The sequence below is a fragment of the Oncorhynchus keta genome, chromosome 28, assembly GCF_023373465.1.
Source record: "Oncorhynchus keta strain PuntledgeMale-10-30-2019 chromosome 28, Oket_V2, whole genome shotgun sequence".
Taxonomy (NCBI): domain Eukaryota; kingdom Metazoa; phylum Chordata; class Actinopteri; order Salmoniformes; family Salmonidae; genus Oncorhynchus; species Oncorhynchus keta.
The window spans coordinates 28,466,759-28,484,725 of NC_068448.1; the positions used below are offsets into that span (position 1 = coordinate 28,466,759).

Below are 17,967 nucleotides of genomic sequence, written 5' to 3' on the forward strand. Positions count from 1 at the left end.
GATGTGTTTTGTCTTGTCTAGGGTTTTTGTGTATCTATGGGGTTTTGGTATGTCTAGGTAAATGTAAGTCTGTTGGCCTGAATTGGTTCCCAATTAGAGGCAGCTGTTTATCGTTGTCTCTGATTGGGGATCCTATTTAGGTTGCTATTTGCCATTTTGGTTTTGTGGGTTATTGTCTATGTGTAGTTGCCTGTCAGCACGGTCATTTTATTTAGTGGTCTTTCTTTATTAAAGGAAGTATGTATTCATATCATGCTGCGCCTTGGTCTCATCAATATGACGAACGTGACTATTAGGGTTAACATTATTTTTTAATGACTACCCCAACTCTGTACCCCACACATACAATTATCTGTAAGGTCCCTCATTCGAGTAGCGTATTTCAAGCACAGATTCAACCACGATGACCAAGGGGGCTGTTCCAATGCCTCACAAAGAAAGGCGCCAATTGGGAGATGGGTAAAAAAAAAAGCAGACCCTGAATATACATTTGAGCATGGTAAAGTTATTAATTAGGCTTTAGATGGCCTCCAGAGTGGCACAGTGGTCGAAGGCAATGCATCGCAATGCTAGCTGTGCCACTAGAGATTCTGGGTTTGAGTCCAGGCTCTGTCACAGCCGGCCGCGACCGGGAAACCCATGGGGCGGCGCACAATTGGCCCAGTGTCGTCTGGGTTAGGGGAGGGTTTGGCCGGCAGGGATGTCCTTGTCCCATCGGGCACTAGCGACCCATGTGTCAGGCAGGCCCAGTGCACGCTGACACGGTCACCAGGTGTACGGTGTTTCCTCCCGACACATTGGTGTGGCTGGCTTCCAGGTTAAGTGGGCATTGTGTCAAGAAGCAGTGCGGCTTGGCTGGGTTGTGTTTCAGAGGACGCACGGCTCTCGACCTTCGCCTCTCCCGAGTCCGTACGGGAGTTGCTGCGATAAGACAAGAATGTAACTACCAATTGGATACCACGAAATTGGGGAGATAAAGGGGTAAAAAAAAAATGGTGTATCAATACAACCAGTCACTATAAAGATACAGGGGTCCTTCCTAACTGAGTTGCTAGCAGAAGAAGGAAACCGCTCAGGGATTTCATCGTTTGGCCAATGGTGATTTTAAAACAGTAACAGAGTTTAATGGCTGTGATGGGAGAAAACTGAGGATGGATCAATAACATTGCAGTTACTCCACAATACTAACCTAAACAACACACAGAATAAAAAATATTCCAAAACCTGAATCATGTTTGTGTAACAGTATAACTTTAGACCGTCCCCTCGCCCATATCCGGGCGCGAACCAGGGACCCTCTGCACACATCAACAACAGTCACCCACGAAGCATCGTTACCTATCGGTCCATCTGTAGCTCAGTTGGTAGAGCATGGCGCTTGTAACGCCAGGGTAGTGGGTTCGATCCCTGGGACCACCCATACGTAGAATGTATGCACACATGACTGTAAGTCGCTTTGGATAAAAGCGTCTGCTAAATGGCATACATTATTATATTATTATTATTATTATATAAAATCCGCGGCCCTTGCAGAGCAAGGGGAACTACTACTTCAAGGTCTCAGAGCAAGTGACGTCACCGATTGAAATGCTATTTAGCGCGCACCACCGCTAACTAAGCTAGCCATTTCACATCCGTTACATTTGCAACATAGCACTAAAGTAATACTGCAAACAATGTGCCAAAGGAATGAACTTTTTGTCCTGAATACAAAGTGTTATGTTTGGGGAAAATCCAACACATCACTGAGTACTACTTTACATATTATCAAGCATGGTGGTGGCTGCATCATGTTATGAGTATGCTTGTCATCGTCAAGGACTAGGATAAAAAAGAAACAGAATGGAGCTAACCACAGGTAAAATCCTAGAAGAAAACCTGCTTCAGTCTGCTTTACACCAGACACTGAGAGACAAATTCATTCACCTTTCTACAGGATAAGAACCTACAACACAAGGCCAAATCTACACTACAGCCGCTTATCAAGATGATATTAAATGTTCCTAAGTGGCCTAGTAACAGTTTTGACTTAAATTTGCTTGAAAATCTATGGCAAAACCTGAAAATGGCTGTCTAGCAATCAAACAACTTGACAGTGCTTGAAGAATTTTGAAAATAGTAATGGGCAAATATTGTACAATCCAGGTGTGGAAAGTGAGATTTACCCCAAAATATTTGCAGCTGTAATTTTCTGCCAAAGGTGTTTCTAACATGTATTGACTCATGGGGGTGAATACTTATCTAATCAAGATATATTAGTGTTTAATTAATTATTTGTGTTACATTTCTCTTCCACTTTTACATTAGTATTTTGTGTCGATCAACAAAAAAATTACAAAATTCATTTTAATACTACTTTAAAACAATAATAATCCAAGTGTGTGAATTATATGCACTGTATGTCCCACGGTAGAAATGTGTGACTGTCAACATTAATTCATTCACTTATTTGTCATAGAATAAAGTTTGTAGTGGATGCTAGACAAAAAAAATGAATCAATGAATTGATCAGTCCGATGGCGCTTGAGCTTCCTGGGCCTTGTTGAGTCCACAGACAGTATGACTACAGGAACAAGATAGGCCAAGAGTTGCTGCAGTATCACAGCCTCTTTGTCTAGTTTGGCCCGAGAAGGCTGTCTTGTTTGTACTGTAGATATTTGATGTCATTGTAGAGCAAATTGTTGAGTGTTTATGTGAGTTGTCTGGCCCTAATCTTTGTGCTGGATTACTGTAGCTCTGTGTGCATGGAACCTTGTGTTCACAGCCCAGGCTAGTGCTGAGAACTGTGAGTTGACGTTGGACCAAGTTCTGCTTGGTTTTATACACACTAAGCATGCGCTGCTGGAGAGTCTGTTTTCAACTGTTGCAGTAAGGTATGTCTAATGTTTCCCTTTGGGATATGATAGTACCTTGTTTTAACACAAAAAAAATTCAAACAATTTCAATCATTGGTGAATTTGACCATCCTACTGTAGCTTGCTTTATCACGCCTGTTTAATCTATGCTGCTGATAGCTTGTTCCATGTTCAGTGCTTGTTTCGGGTCAACACTCCATGTTGTCCATTTCATTGCATAATTTCCTGGGTAATGCACTTGAATAGCTTTTGGGAAACAAAACGTAATGTAGAAAATTACGTAATAAAAGTGCACATTTTCAACTTAGTAACTACCTTTGAAAAACCAGGGTGGGTAACACCTATGTGTTTCTGCCAGAGACCGATGAGCATATGCTTGCCTTTGCGGAGAAAGTCTTTGCATCGGAGACCAAAGGTGAGGGCGTCCGTGATGAGATCTCCATGTTTGAAGTTCAAGATGACTGTCCCATCCTCCAACAGGAAATGGCCCACCATCTGCACACCAATGAAGATACTGACAAACGGTGGGTAGTAGTTCCTAAATCTTTTTTCTTCTTCATGTGAACTGTCCAACAATGGTATCACCCTTTTGCCTTACCACTAAATCCACTGTTTGTCTGTCCCTCCTCCCCCTCTGTAGTAAGAAGAGACAGCAGAAGTGTCGCACCATCACTTTACCTTCGTCAATGAGTGACCAGGTGGATCCTGTGGTGGATGTGTTGTTGGACATACCAACCTACCTAGAAGTGCCTGACTTCCAGAGAGTGGCCATCATTGGAGACTATGCCTCTGGGGTATTATACCTTAGCTATGTAACCTACATTTCCCTTTTATCCGGGTTAGTCTTATGGAGAACAAATCTCCTTTGCAAGAGAGACTTGGTTCAAGATGTCAGCGGGGTCGAACATGATGGACCCCACTCATAAATCAAATCAAACTTTATTTGTCACATGCGCCGACTACAACAAGTGTAGACCTTACTGTGAAATGCTTACTTACAAGCCCTTAACCAACAGTGCAGTTCAAGAAGAGTTAAGAAAATATTTACCAAATAAACTAAAGTAAAAAATAATACAAATTAACACAATAACATAAACAATAACGAGGCTACATACAGGGGGTAACGGTTAGAGGTAATTTGTACATGTAGGTAGGGGTGAAGTGACTATGCATAGATAATAAACAGTGAGTAGCAGAAATATACTAAATAAATGGGGGGGTCAATGTAATAGTCCGGTGGCCATTTGATTAATTGTTCAGCAGTATAATGGCTTGGGGGTAGAAGCTGTTAAGGAGCCTTTTGGTCCGAGACTTGGCGTTCGGTACCGCTTGCCGTGCGGTAGCAGAGAAAACAGTCTATGACATGGGTGACTGGAGTCTTTGATCATTTTATGGTCTTTCCTCTGACACCGCCTATTATATAGGTCCTGGTTTGCAGGAAGCTTGGCCCCAGTGATGGACTGGGCTGTATGCACTGCCCTCTGTAGCGCCTTACGGTCAGATGCAACACCAGGCGGTGATGCAACCGATGTTGCAGCTGTCAAACTTTTTGAGGATCTGGGGACCCATGCCAAATCTTTTCAGTCTCCTGAGAGGGAAAAGGTATTGTCATGCCCAGTCTTGGTGTGTTTGGACCATGACAGATCGTTGGTGATGTGGACACCAAGGAACTTTAAACTCGCGACCCGCTCCACTACAGCCCTGTTGATGTTAATGGGGGCCTGTTCGGCCCGCCTTTTCCTGTAGTCCACGATCAGCTCCTTTGCCTCCCTCATTGAGGGAGAGGTTGTTGTCCTGATACCACACTGCCAGAGCTCTGACCTCCTCCCTATAAGCTGTCTCATCGTTGTCGGTGAGGCCTACCACTATTGTGTCGTCAGCAAACTTAATGATGGTGATGGAGTCGTGTTTGGCCATGCAGTCGTGGGTGAACAGGGAGTACCGGAGGGGACTAAGTACGCACCCCTGAGGGGACCCTGTGTTGAGGATCAGCGTGGCAGACGTGTTGTTGTCTACTGTTACCACCTGGGGGCGGCCTGTCAGGAAATCCAAGATCCAGTTAGAGAGGGAGGTGTTTAGTCCAGGGTCCTTAGCTTAGTGATGATCTTTGTGGGCACTATGGTGCTGAGCTGTAGTCAATTAAGTGCATTCTCACATAGGTGTTCCTTTTGTCCAGGTGGGAAAGGGCAGTGTGGAGTGCGATTGAGATTGTCATCTGTGGATCTGTTGGGGCGGTATGCAAATTGGAGTGGGTCTAGGCTATCCGGGAGGATGCTGTTGATGTGCGCCATGACCAGTCTCTCAAAGCACTTCATAGCTACCGACGTGAGTGCTACGGTGCGGTAATCATTTAGGCAGGTTACCTTCGCTTCGTTGGGCACAGGGACTATGGTGGTCTGCTTGAAACATGTAGGTATTACAGACTCAGTCAGGGAGAGGTTAAAAATGTCAGTGAAGACACTTGCCAGTTGGTCCGCGCATGCTTTGAGTACACGTCCTGGTAATGCATCAGGCCCCGCGGCTTTGTGAATGTTGGCCTGTTTAAAGATCTTGCTCACATCGGCTACCAAGAGCGTTATCACACAGTCATCCAGAACAGCTGGTGCTCTCGTGCATGCTTCAGTATTGCTTGCCTCGAAGCAAGCATGAAAGACATTTAGCTCATCTGGTAGGCTCACGTCACTGGGAAGCTCGCGTCTGGGTTTCCCTTTGTAGCCCTTAATAGTTTTCAGGCCCTGCCACATCCAACAAGCGTCAGAGCTGGTGTAGTAGGATTCAATCTTAATCCTGTTTTGACGCTTTGCTTGTTTGATGGTTCGTCTGAGGGCATAGCGGGATTTCTTATAGGCGTCCGGATTTGTGTCCTGCTCCTTGAAAGCGGTAGCTCTAGCCTTTAGCTTGTTGCCTGTTATCTATGGCTTCTGGTTGGGGTATATATGTACGGTCACTGTGGGGACGATGTCGTCGATGCACTTATTGATGAAGCCGATGACTGAGGTGGTATACTCCTCAATGCCATTGGATGAATCCTGGAACATATTCCAGTCTGTGCTAGCAAAACAGTCCTGTAGCTTAGCATCCTCGCCATCTGACCACTTCAGTATTGAGCGAGTCACTGGTACTTCCTGCTTTAGTTTTTGCTTTTAAGCAGGAATCAGGAGGATAGCATTATGGTCGGATTTGCCAAATGGAGGGCGGGGGGAGAGTTTTGCATGCATCTCTGTGTGTGAAGTAAAGGTGGTCTAGTTGTCTTCCCTCTGTTTGCACATGTGACATGCTGGTAAATATTTGGTAAAGCTGATTTAAGTTTGCCTGTATTAAAGTCCCCAGGCACGAGGAGCGGCGCTTCTGGGTGAGCATTTTCTTGTTTGCTAATGGCCTTATAGAGTTGGTTGAGTGTGCTCTTAGTTCCAGCATTGGTCTGTGGTGGTAAATAGACAGCTACGAATAATATAGATGAGAACTCCCTTGGTAGATAGTGTGGTCTACAGCTTATCATAAGGTACTCTACCTCAGGCGAGCAATACATCAAGACTACTTTCATATTAGACATCACACACCAGCTGTAATTGACAAAAGACACACACCACCACCCCTTGTCTTACCAGACATAACTTCTCTGTTCTGCCGGTGCATTGAAAATCCCTCAGCTCTATATTATGTACACAATAATCTAGAAGAAAAAGAAACGCACACCTATTTAGGCGAGGTGCTGGCTAGCGGAGTAGAAAACTTGAAAATAAAAGAGCCGCACACTCTAGGAGCTCAGATGCAAAAATGTAATTACCAATGTTTCGACAGCCAAGCTGTCTTCATCAGGGTATAATCACAAACACTGTGGGATGACTCGTTTATGTAGTGTCAGAAGACACAGGTGTCTGTAATCATGGCTAAGAGTGGCCTAATATCATTGGTTAATTATCAAATATTAAAATGGCATATGGACTTGGTCGTTTACCAAATAGGGCTATCTTCTATTTACCATCCCTACCTTGTCACAACAACTGATTGGCTCAAATGCATTAAGAAGGAAAGTCTTCCACAAATGAACTTTTAAGAAGGCACAACTGTTAACTGAAATGCATTCCAGGTGACAAACTCATGAAGCTGGTTGAGAGAATGCTAAGAGTGTACAGAGCTGTCATCAAGGCAAAGGGTGGCTCCTTTGAAGAATCGCAAATATAAATATATATTTTGAATTGATTAACATTTTTGTTTGCTACATGATTCCATATGTGTTATTTCATAGTTTTGATTTTTTTAACTATTATTCTACAATGTAAAAAATAGTAAAAATAAAGAAAAACCCTGGAATGAGTAGGTGTCCAAAATGTTGACTGTTACTGTATGTTTGTAAACTCACCATTAAAAATACCATAGTGATTGAGTGTCTTGTAGCTATTCCATGATATTTGCATTCTACTAGGTAAACCTCCAATTGTTCCCAACTCTTCCACTCTCTAAAACTCCTCCCCATTCCAATTTGGGTTGTCATCCCAGTGACTGGCAGACCACCCCTGTCCCCCCGTATCCCAGAGCAAACAGTGCCACCCACAGAACAGAAGCAGTTCAACCGCCAAAGCTTTTCCATCGTCCTCACTTCGATTTGCATTATATATAGCTATTAAAAAAAAAAATATATATTTACATTTCCATAATTAACTAAATAATATGCGTAATAATGTAGGCAGTTCATGCAAAGGATTGTTATCTATAACCAGGATTGCCATTGCAAAAAATTACATATTTAGCAAGCAATTATTATTTTTGCAAACAATTATGGTGATTCATCCTATATTGTCCCTAACATCATTACCCCCTAGCAACAGATGTGGGACACACACAAGCACACACACTCAACCCCTTTCCCCCACAAACAACCATAAGCTCAGATGCTCAACAGCTGTTCCATCCCTAAGCTTTGATGTCTTCATTATTATTCTACAATGTAGATAGAAAGAAAAAGAAAACCCCTGGATTGAGTAGGTGTGTCCAAACTTTTGACTGGTACTGTATGTCTCCACCTCCCTCTCCTCAAATAGCAGCAGAATTAAGTCTTGTTGACCCTGTTTACATGTTGTGGAGCAGTGTCTTTGTTGACGGGTTAAACTGAGCTGGATGTTGGAGGAGTAGCATGGCTGCCCGTGGCCCTGGGTGTGAACTTGACCTTTATGGCTAGTATGTGTCTCTGGGTCATTGACCTCATGTAGGGAAATCTCCTCACATAAATAGATCCCTCTAGACTGAAAGTAAGAACCTGGCAAAGGTCGTCTGGGTTTAAATTTCAGTAATGTGGCTCTGACATTTACAGAGAGTAATCATTAGGAGGAGGTGGGGCTTGCTTATCAAACTGCTTGTTGCTCACTTTCCCAATTTAAGCACTACTACATAATCCACTTATGAATATTACATAATCATTGGTCTATTGTGAATGACCGATAACTTGCTGACAATTATACATTTTTGTTTGATCAGTGATTACTTCAAGGAAAGGAGGGATGGAGCGATGCATTGGAACAGGGCCCTTATTACATCATTCCCCTCTCTACTCTTAGGTGACCATGGACGACTTTGAGCTGTCCTGTAAGGGCATGTACCGTGCTCTAACCATCAGAGAGAAGTACATGAGGCTGGCCTTCCAGCGCTTCCCCCTCACCTCATCCCAGTACCTGAGGGAAATTGAGGGAGAGCCCTTTAAGCCTGAACACACAGTGCAACCAGGTATGCAGACTAGGCTGACAAGTTTATACGTAATAGAGAGGGCATGTCTGGGATACGCATGCAGTAGTTTCTCGTGACAGACTATTACTGCCAGTGGTCGTTCTAGCTTGTATGGCTCCCTGGCCGAACCACCCCAATATAAATAGAAAAATATATAGAAAAATAAGAATCATTAATATAAAAGAGGTAACAAAGACAAATAGAAACAAATTTGTGTTGATTTGTCAGTCGAGCGTCAATACATTACCCATCCCCCAACACTGTCAACCAAGAGTCAAGACTAAACCAATTCACCTTGGTGGTGTGCAGACAGATTTTATATTATTCTTAACAATTTTGCACAAACCAGAAAAAAATGCAACAAAGTTAAACTGTATATTCACAATATTATGAATGACTTGTGGTTTATTTGGTAGCATTTCGAAGTGTGACTGATTTTTACTAATTGCATTAGTACTGTACAAAGTTAGAGGTGATAGATTTTTTTTAATAGATTTCTTCGCTCCCCCTACCTTGGGCTTCCAGTGGGGAGACCTGAGGTCAACCTACCCCCACCCCCCCACCATCTCGTACTTCTGAGTGGGAGACCTTCCCAGGCAGTAGCCTGCCTAGCTCAAACTAGAATCATGGCGCCTACTCCGACCAAGGTTAATTGAAAAACTGGAAACACTTATCTCCCTCACTAGCTTTAAGCACCAACTGTCAGAGCAGCTCACAGATTACTGCCCCTGTACATAGCGCACCTATAATTTAGCCCAGGTCGCAATTGTAAATGAGAACTTATTCTCAACTTGCCTACCTGGTTAAATAAAGGTGAAATAAATCAAATAAAATTGACCCACAGTCCCACACGGTGACATAATATCATTGACGTGACGTGCAAATGAGCGATATAAAACCGATTGCGCAAATGTCACCATTCCCCCAAAAATTGTGCTGGCACCCTGTGCTGCCCTCGGTAACATGCCTCCCTTGGCGGCTGCCCATGTCGCCTATACCTAAATCCGCCACTGATTACTGCCAAGAAAGTGTCTAACAGGTAACATTTTGTTTGCCAGTCTTCACATCACCACCCAAGAAGGGCGAAGACCCCTTCAACACCAAGTGCTTGCCTGAGAACCTGAGCTGGGTAGCCCGTATGAAGGACGGTGTCATTTATACATACAAAGACGCGGCAGCGGCCGACCAACACAAACCCATAGAGAACATGCCTGCCCCTGACTACATCACCTTCATCGACGACATGAACTTCCTCATCGCTCTGATTGCACAGGGCCCAACGTGAGTCTTACTGCATGACTAGCTACAGAATTGTTAACGGAATATGTGATACCCTATACCCGTTACAGCTTGGCTAATGGAAAGCCTCAAAATGAATTTTAATTGGCCATACTTTCTTCGTTCTTGATTCAGTAAAAAGTGTATTTTATAAATGTCTGTGTCCAGTTGCAGGTGGTTCTCCAAAAAACAGAATATTCAGAAATATATTAAATCCACGTTTTGGATTGAGTGAGAATTGCCTCTTGGATGTGTGTAGATCTTTATTTTGGTCACATTGTGTGACGCGCTCATCTACTTCTATGCGTGGCTGTGGCCGCATCTCATACAAACAACTAGTTCCTGCAAAGATGTTGGGAAATCTAAGATCTCTGGCAGCTAAAATTGCGAGGGAAATCCCCACTCGGTGCAAACCGTGGATTTAATATCTTTCTGAAAATTCTCTGATTTTAGAGAACCAACTGGACACTGACATTTATAAGATACACGTTTTACTGAATCAAGAACAAAAGAAAGTATTGCCAAGAACGGGTTATTTGAAAAATTCCTTGCAAGGCTTTCCATTAGCCAAGCTGTAATGGGTATGGAGCATCACATATCCCGTTAACAATTCTGTAGCTACTTCACAACGGGAGATCAACTCCAACGCAGCCAAGTCACAGCAGTATGTATTTACCAATGGTGTAAAGTACTTAAGTAAAAATACTGTACTTTTCTTTACTATCATATTTTTTACTACTTTTACTTTTACTTCACTACATTCCTAAAGAACATTATGTACTTTTTACTCCATACATTTTCCCTGACACCCAAAAGTACTCGTTACATTTTGAATGCTTAGCAGGACAGAAAATGGTCAAATTTGCACACTTATCAAGAGAACATCCCTGGTCATCCCTACTGCCTCTGATATGGCGGACTCACTGAACACAAATGCTTTGTTTTTAAAATATGTCGGAGTGTTGGAGTGTGAGCCTGGCTATCCGTAAATTAAAAAAATACAGGACAATTATGCTGTCTGGTTGGCCTATTATAAGGATTTTTACTTTTACTTTTGATACTTAAGTATATTTTAGTAACTACATTTACTTATTTAAAACCAAATACTTTTAGACTTTTACTCAAGTAGTATTTTACTGGGTGACTTTTACTTGGGTCATTTTCTATTAAGCTATCTTTACTTTTACTCAAGTATGAGAATAGAGTACTTTTTTCGCCACTGGTATTTACAGTATGTACTGGCTTTTGATCCAACCCTGCTCTAACACACCCGATTCAACTAATTCTGATCTAAATTTAGCACTATAATTATTTGAATCAAGTGAGTTAGGCTGCGTTTACACAGGCAGACAAATTTATATTTTATTTCCCCACTAATTGGTCTTTTGACTAAACAGGTCAGCTCTTTTGCCAATAATTGGGTAAAAGATCAGAATCGGGCTTCCTGTGTACACACAGCCTTAGTGCTGGTCTGGAACAAATAGTACAACATATGGACTACATATTATACCACGAAATGTCTTACAACTTTCTAAGTTCCACATGACATGTTTGATTGTCCTTTTTGTCTCTCCTGGGTGGCAGTAAGACGTACACTCACCGTCGTCTGAAGTTCCTCACGTCCAAGTTCAATGTGCATGAGATGCTGAACGAGATGGAGGAGATGAAGGAGCTGAAGCTGAACCCCCACAGGGACTTCTACAACTGCAGGAAGGTAGATAGCTACCGCCTTACAAAACATATTAACATTAGCCTATCTTATTAACCTGTTATTAGCCTTTTAAGACCTCTTAAGATGTTGGCTTGACAGTCGCTGGACCCTGGTCGAGTCCCAGTCAGGGTTACCCCTCAAATTTTCTACAGTATACTTCCATGGTTGGTTTCATTGACTCTCCCCCTTAACTGCCCCTAATTGACACTTAGGATCAGCTTGAGCAAAGTGAGTTGTATGATCACTGACCTACAAATAGGATTCCCTTCCAAATAGGTTTTGTGCGATTAAGATTCGCCTTTCATGGCTCAGGCGATTCCCCCCCGCCAAACACACACACACAACCAGACATTGATTGATTGGAGACAGCTTGTGTCAATTACAGAATATATCCTAGGATTTTCTACCTACAGCAACTAGGGGATAATGCTGGAAATACCGGTAAAAGCACAGTGCCTCCATTTCTGCACAAAAACAGGGCCCTAGACAGTCAATCACAGAGCACATTTAATATGATATCAACACTAAAACTAACTGCATGTAATGGGCAATCTTCACCCTGTTACACTAGTTTAATTTCATTTCTAAAAATGATGGCTATGACAAAATGACAAAATAAAGTCTCTCCTTTCAACAAATACCTTATATTTGTGAATGGCTTTAGATAAAATAATACTTTATTACTAGAATAGACTTGCTTAACATCTCTAGGGTATGTGGGACGCTAGTGTCCCACCTGGCCAACATCCAGTGAGCTTGCAGAGCGCCAAATTCAAATACAGAAATACTCATTATAGAAATTCAGAAAAGATACAACTATTTTACATAGGTTTAAATATTAACTTCTTGTGAATCCAACCACTGTGTCAGATTTCAAAAATGCTTTACGGCGAAAGCATACTGTACGATTATTTGAGCCCAGCAGACAAATCATTACAAACAGTAACCAGCCAAGTAGACGAGTTACACAAGTCAGAAATAGAGATACAATTAATCACTTACCTTTGATGATCTTCATATGTTTGCACTCAGAAGACATTCATTTATTCAATAAATGTTCATTTTGTTTGATAAAGTCTCTATATCCGAAAACCTCTTTTGTTCGTGTGTTTTCTTCAGTAATCCACAGGCTCAAACGCAGTCACAACAGGCAGACAAAATCCAAATTGTATCTGTAAAGTTCATAGAAAAATGTCAAACGATGTTTATATTCAATCCTCTGGTTGTTTTTAGCCTAAATAATCAATAATATTTCAACCGGACAATAACGTGGTCAATATAAAAAAGTAAACAAAGGCGCTCTCTCGATCACGCACATGAAAAAGCTCTGTGACACGGCAGGGTCCACTCATTCAGACTGCTCTTACTCCCTCATTTTTCAGAATACAAGCCTGAAACCATTTCTAAAGCATGTTGACATCTAGTGGAATGCATAGGAACTACAATTTGAGTACTAAGTCAATGGATACTGTAATGGCATTGAATAGAACACTACAAACAAACTTCCTGAATGGATTTTTCTCAGGTTTTCGCCTGCCAAATTAGTTCTGTTATACTCACAGACATTATTTTAACAGTTTGAGTGTTTTCTATCCAAATCTACTAATTATATGCATATCCTATCTTCTGGGCCTGAGCAGACAGCAGTTTAATTTGGGCATGCTTTTCATTCCAAATGCTGCCCCCTACCCTAGAGAAGTTAACTTCCTACAACCAGGGTTGGACTTTTGCTTCTGCGCCCTAATAGCAAATGTGTGCCCCGCTCCCCCTGTTGTTCACTTTAGGCTCTGGCTCCAGCAGATACCTTTTCACGCCACAGATGCTGTGAGACATATGAGATTATACAGAATGTTGAATGGTGCCAAATTGGATAGTGTGTTACCGCCATCAACAGTATGGGTGCTGGTATTACATTTATAATTAGAAGCAAGGTACTAGCAAGCTAGTGTGTTCTACCTAGCTAGTCAGTACTAGTTAGCTTAGCTAGTGTGTACTAGCTAGCTGCACAAGAAATAGTGGTTAGCATAACTCCCTGGACCAGATCTAGTGCTCTGACTGGTATGAGCATAGCATACCGACGCCCTGGAACAAAGATAATGACCCAGGAGATCAAAAAAAAGTCTATAGGTTGCTCCGTGCATATACCATTTGAGACACAAAAATACCATCTGAAACTCATGGGCATGCACTTTGATGTTGGCAGACCACACAGAGTCAGCTGCCCTTTAAAAAAATGCTGTCAGAGTGCAGTATAACTGCAGTACACCACCATATAACTGCAGTTAGAATGCAGTATAACTGCAGTTCAACTGCAGTACATTGCTGTTATTCTGCAAGTACTGCATCCAAAATACCACAGTTGACTGCAGTTACTGCACTTTTACTGCAGTTTTAAAACTGCAATATTATTTTGCAAGGGTGATGCGTCTCGTTGTTCCAGCATGGTCAGTACACCATAAAGAGAACTCATAATAACTAGCCAGTAAGCAAATTTACTTATTTTCCAGAAGTTGACCACAGGTGCATTCTATGTAAACTGGAAACCACATATCCTGAGGATGCATTTATTGTAGCTGGGGATTTTAACAAGGCTAATCTGAATACAAGGCTCCCTAAATTTTATCAGCATATCGATTGCGCGACCCGGGCTGGCAACGCTCTGGATCACTGTTATTCTAACTTCCGCGATGCATATAAGGCCCTCCTCCCCTGCCCTCCTTTCGGGAAAAGCTGACCACGACTTCATTTTGTTGCTCCCAGCCTATAGACAGAAACTAAAACAGGAAGCACCCGTGCTCAGGTCTGTTCAACGCTGGTTCGACCAATCGGATTCCATGCTTCAAGATTGCGTCGCTCACGTGGACTGGGATATGTTCTGCATAGTGTCGAACAACAACATTGATGAATACGCTGATTCGGTGAGCGAGTCTATTAACAAGTGCATAGGTGATGTTATACCCACAGCGTCTATTAAAACATTCCCCAACCAGAAACCGTGGATTGATGACAGCATTTGCGCAAAACTGAAAGTGTGAATCACTGCTTTTAATCAGGGCAAGGTGACCGGAAAACTTTACCGAATACAAACAGTGTAGCTATTCCCAGGGGGTTTGGTCAAGATGTTTACCCATATCAGACACGGACAGAGAAGGATTAGCTCAGTTTCAAGGGTGTTTATTTAAATAAAAGATCAAGAAGAAAATGATATGTCTCCCCTATGAGACCCTCTACGGCACATATGTCAGAGTCAAGGCCCGCGGGCCACATCCGGCCCGCGAGAAGGTTTTTTACGGCCCCTGGGATGATCTTGATTTATTATTAGAACCGGCCCGCAGACCGCAGCAAGCCGGCAGCCCGCAGATCTTTTACACGCACCAATACTACATTTCCCACAATGCAACGGTGACGCACCGAGCAGTAGGCTGCTTCATTTCAATATTTATTGGCACAGCAGTTGTCAGCATCACAGTAAAATTAACTTTCAGATACCCATCAAAAATGGCAAAACGGAAGGTGGACACTGAGAACCGGGGTTTCAAACAAGGTGGGAGTCGGAGTATTTGTTCACGGAGGTAGCTGGAAAACCTGTGTGTCTTCTGTGTGGAGAAAGTGTGGCGGTACTGAAAGAGTATAATCTGAGACGACATTATGAAACGAAACACGCGGACAAAAACAAGAATATGGACATGGAACAAAGGCTACAAAGGCAGAGGAATTAAAACGAGGCCTCAAATCTCGACAGGCTCTGTTCAAAAAGCCAAATCACAAGGCCAGGCTGCTGTCAAGGCCAGTTTTATTTTGGCAGAAGAGATCGCTAAATCAGCCCGGCCATTTACGGAGGGGGATTTCATCAAAAACTGCATGATTAAAGTTTGTGACGAAGTTTGCCCAGAAAAAGGCAACTCTTTTTAAATGTGAGTCTGAGCAGAAACACCATTGCCGAGAGAGTAGACCAGTTGTCCATCAATCTAAAAGAGCAGCTTGTGAAAAAGGGAAAAGATTTCATTGCATATTCCTTGGCTGTGGATGAGAGCACCGACATTTCTGACATTGCCCAGTTGTCAATTTTCATCCGCGGAGTGGACTCCAGCCTAAGCGTGACAGAGGAGTTTTTGGCTTTACGTCCTATGCATGGCACAACTACGGGGCATGATTTGTATGAAGAGGTGTCAAGATGTGTAAATGAGATGGAGCTGCCTTGGGAAAAACTCGTGGGTTTGACAACCGACGGAGCACCTGCGATGTGTGGACACAGGAGCGGACTGGTGGCGAAGATACGGGAAAAGATGCAAGAGGAAAACGCGACAGGTGAGCTGACAGCTTATCATTGTATCATACACCAGGAAGCGCAGCGGTAAAGCCTTGAAAATGGAGCATGTAATGAGCATCATCACGCGCACAGTTAACTTTATCAGAGCCAAAGGTTTGAATCACCGCCAGTTCAAGGCATTTCTGACGGAGTTAGAAACGGAGCATGGTGATTTGCCTTATCACACAGAGGTGCGATGGCTAAGCCAGGGAAAGGTGCTTCAAAGATGGAGCTTTGTGAGGAGATTTGTCTGTTCTTGGACAGCAAAGGGAAAGACACAACACAACTCCGAGACGAAATGTTTCTGTGTGAAATGGCTTTTCTGTGTGACATTACGAGTCATCTGAATGCAATGAACTTGCAGCTGCAGGGTCGGGATCGTGTCATCTCTGATATGTACAGTACAGTGAAGGCATTTAAAACCAAACTGACTCTGTGGGAGACGCAGATGCGGAAAGAAAATTTGAGCCACTTTCCCAGCTGCCAGACCATGCTTTCTACCAGTGCGTTCCCGAGCGCACAGTTGGCTGATAAAATAGGTATGCTTGCCGCTGACTTTCGACGCCGATTTGCTGACTTTGAAGCACAAAAAGCAGGTTGGAACTGCTCGGTAACCCATTTGCTGTTGACGTGGAAAGCTCACCACCAAACCTCCAAATGGAGTTGATTGACCTCCAATGCAATGATGCACTGAGGGCAAAATATGCGGCAGTGGGTGCTGCGGAGTTCGCCCGTTTCCTCCCCGACACAATGCCCCAGCTGCGCATCCAGGCTGCTCAAACGTTGTCTATGTTTGGCAGCACATACCTGTGTGAACAACTGTTTTCTTTGATGAACTTGAACAAAACATCACACAGAAGTCGACTTACTGCTGAACACCTCCACTCAATTCTGAGGATTTCCTCAGCTCAGAGCCTTACCCCGAACATTGATGAACTTGTGGAAAAGATGGGACACCACCAAGTATCACCCTCAACCTCAAACAAGTGAACATTACTGTGCAATCACATATTTAGAGTTTTTACTCAGTTCAAGTTTAAAAGTTAAAGTTTAATATTTGTTTTCACTGCATGTTACTTCTCCTTAAACAAAGTGTTGTTTTTGATTAATAGATTTTTGCACTTTATTTTATTGTATTTCAATCCAATTATATTTTAAAAATATTTCAGTTGAGTGGATGATAGAAAATTGCTATTATTGTTTTTTTCTTTGAAGTAAATTTAGCCCACTTTTGCTAAAATAGAAAATATAGGCTACTGATGGTGCCTTGAATACCGGTTTCTTTCATTTAATGTTCATGTTATGGGGATTTTTATATAAAGGAAATTTGTCTTTTGTGTCTGTTGAAAATTAAAGATTACTGACAGAGCCATAAGAAAATATTGCTTTATTTATCTGATCATATTGGAATATATTTGTTAGGTTTTCAGTAGGTTCAATTAGGTTCACTAGACTATATGCGTCATTTAAAAATTTTTCAATGAACATTCGAACAGTCCGGCCCTCGGCTTGTAGCTAAATTTTTTATTTGGCCCTCCGTCCATTTGACTTTGACACCCCTGCTCTACGGGATGCGGTCTTCTGGGTCTGGATGTTTCCTGTCAGGCACAAAACTGAACTCCCTCTTGTTACCTCTGCAACCGTTGACAATAACACAGGAGTCCTTTCTTCCGCAATTCCTCTCTTGTGTGCTGCCCTTCTGGCAGCTTTATGGGCCTTGCACAGCTGGTGAGTAATCAACCCTTGATTACTCACCAGCTCCCAATCAGCCCCAATTAGTCCTGGCTGGAGAGCCCGTCGAGACCTGGCACATCCAGCAGATGGAGCCATCGCCTCGTGATGTATACTCCATCTGTTACCAGGCCTCGACGAGTCTTCCCCTGGTGGCTGACCTGCTGTACGCCACAGTAGGTAACAACATCTCCACCCCGCTGATCCTCAACACTAGGGCCCCTCAAGGGTGCGTTCTCAGCCCTCTCCTGTACTCCCTGTTCACCCATGACTGTGTGGCACGCCTCCAACTCAATCATCAAGTTTGCAGACGACACTACAGTGGTAGACTTGATTAGCAACAACAGATAGGAGGTGAGGGA

General features: G+C 42.8%; 1 protein-coding gene across 3 annotated transcripts in view; it reads left to right on the forward strand.

Moving 5' to 3' along the window:
* Positions 1-17,967, forward strand: part of LOC118360966 (AMP deaminase 1-like) — a 36,777-nt gene that overhangs the window by 7,543 nt on the left and 11,267 nt on the right. For 2 of the 3 annotated variants that reach the window (XM_052482680.1, XM_035740596.1), the window contains exons 2-6: positions 3,214-3,379; positions 3,496-3,649; positions 8,411-8,576; positions 9,635-9,857; positions 11,439-11,568. In XM_052482680.1, the coding sequence (XP_052338640.1) occupies positions 3,214-3,379; positions 3,496-3,649; positions 8,411-8,576; positions 9,635-9,857; positions 11,439-11,568 (839 nt within the window). Of the gene's footprint in view, positions 1-2,854; positions 2,874-3,213; positions 3,380-3,495; positions 3,650-8,410; positions 8,577-9,634; positions 9,858-11,438; positions 11,569-17,967 lie in introns of those variants that run through there. The other variant, XM_052482681.1, reaches the window with a different exon arrangement.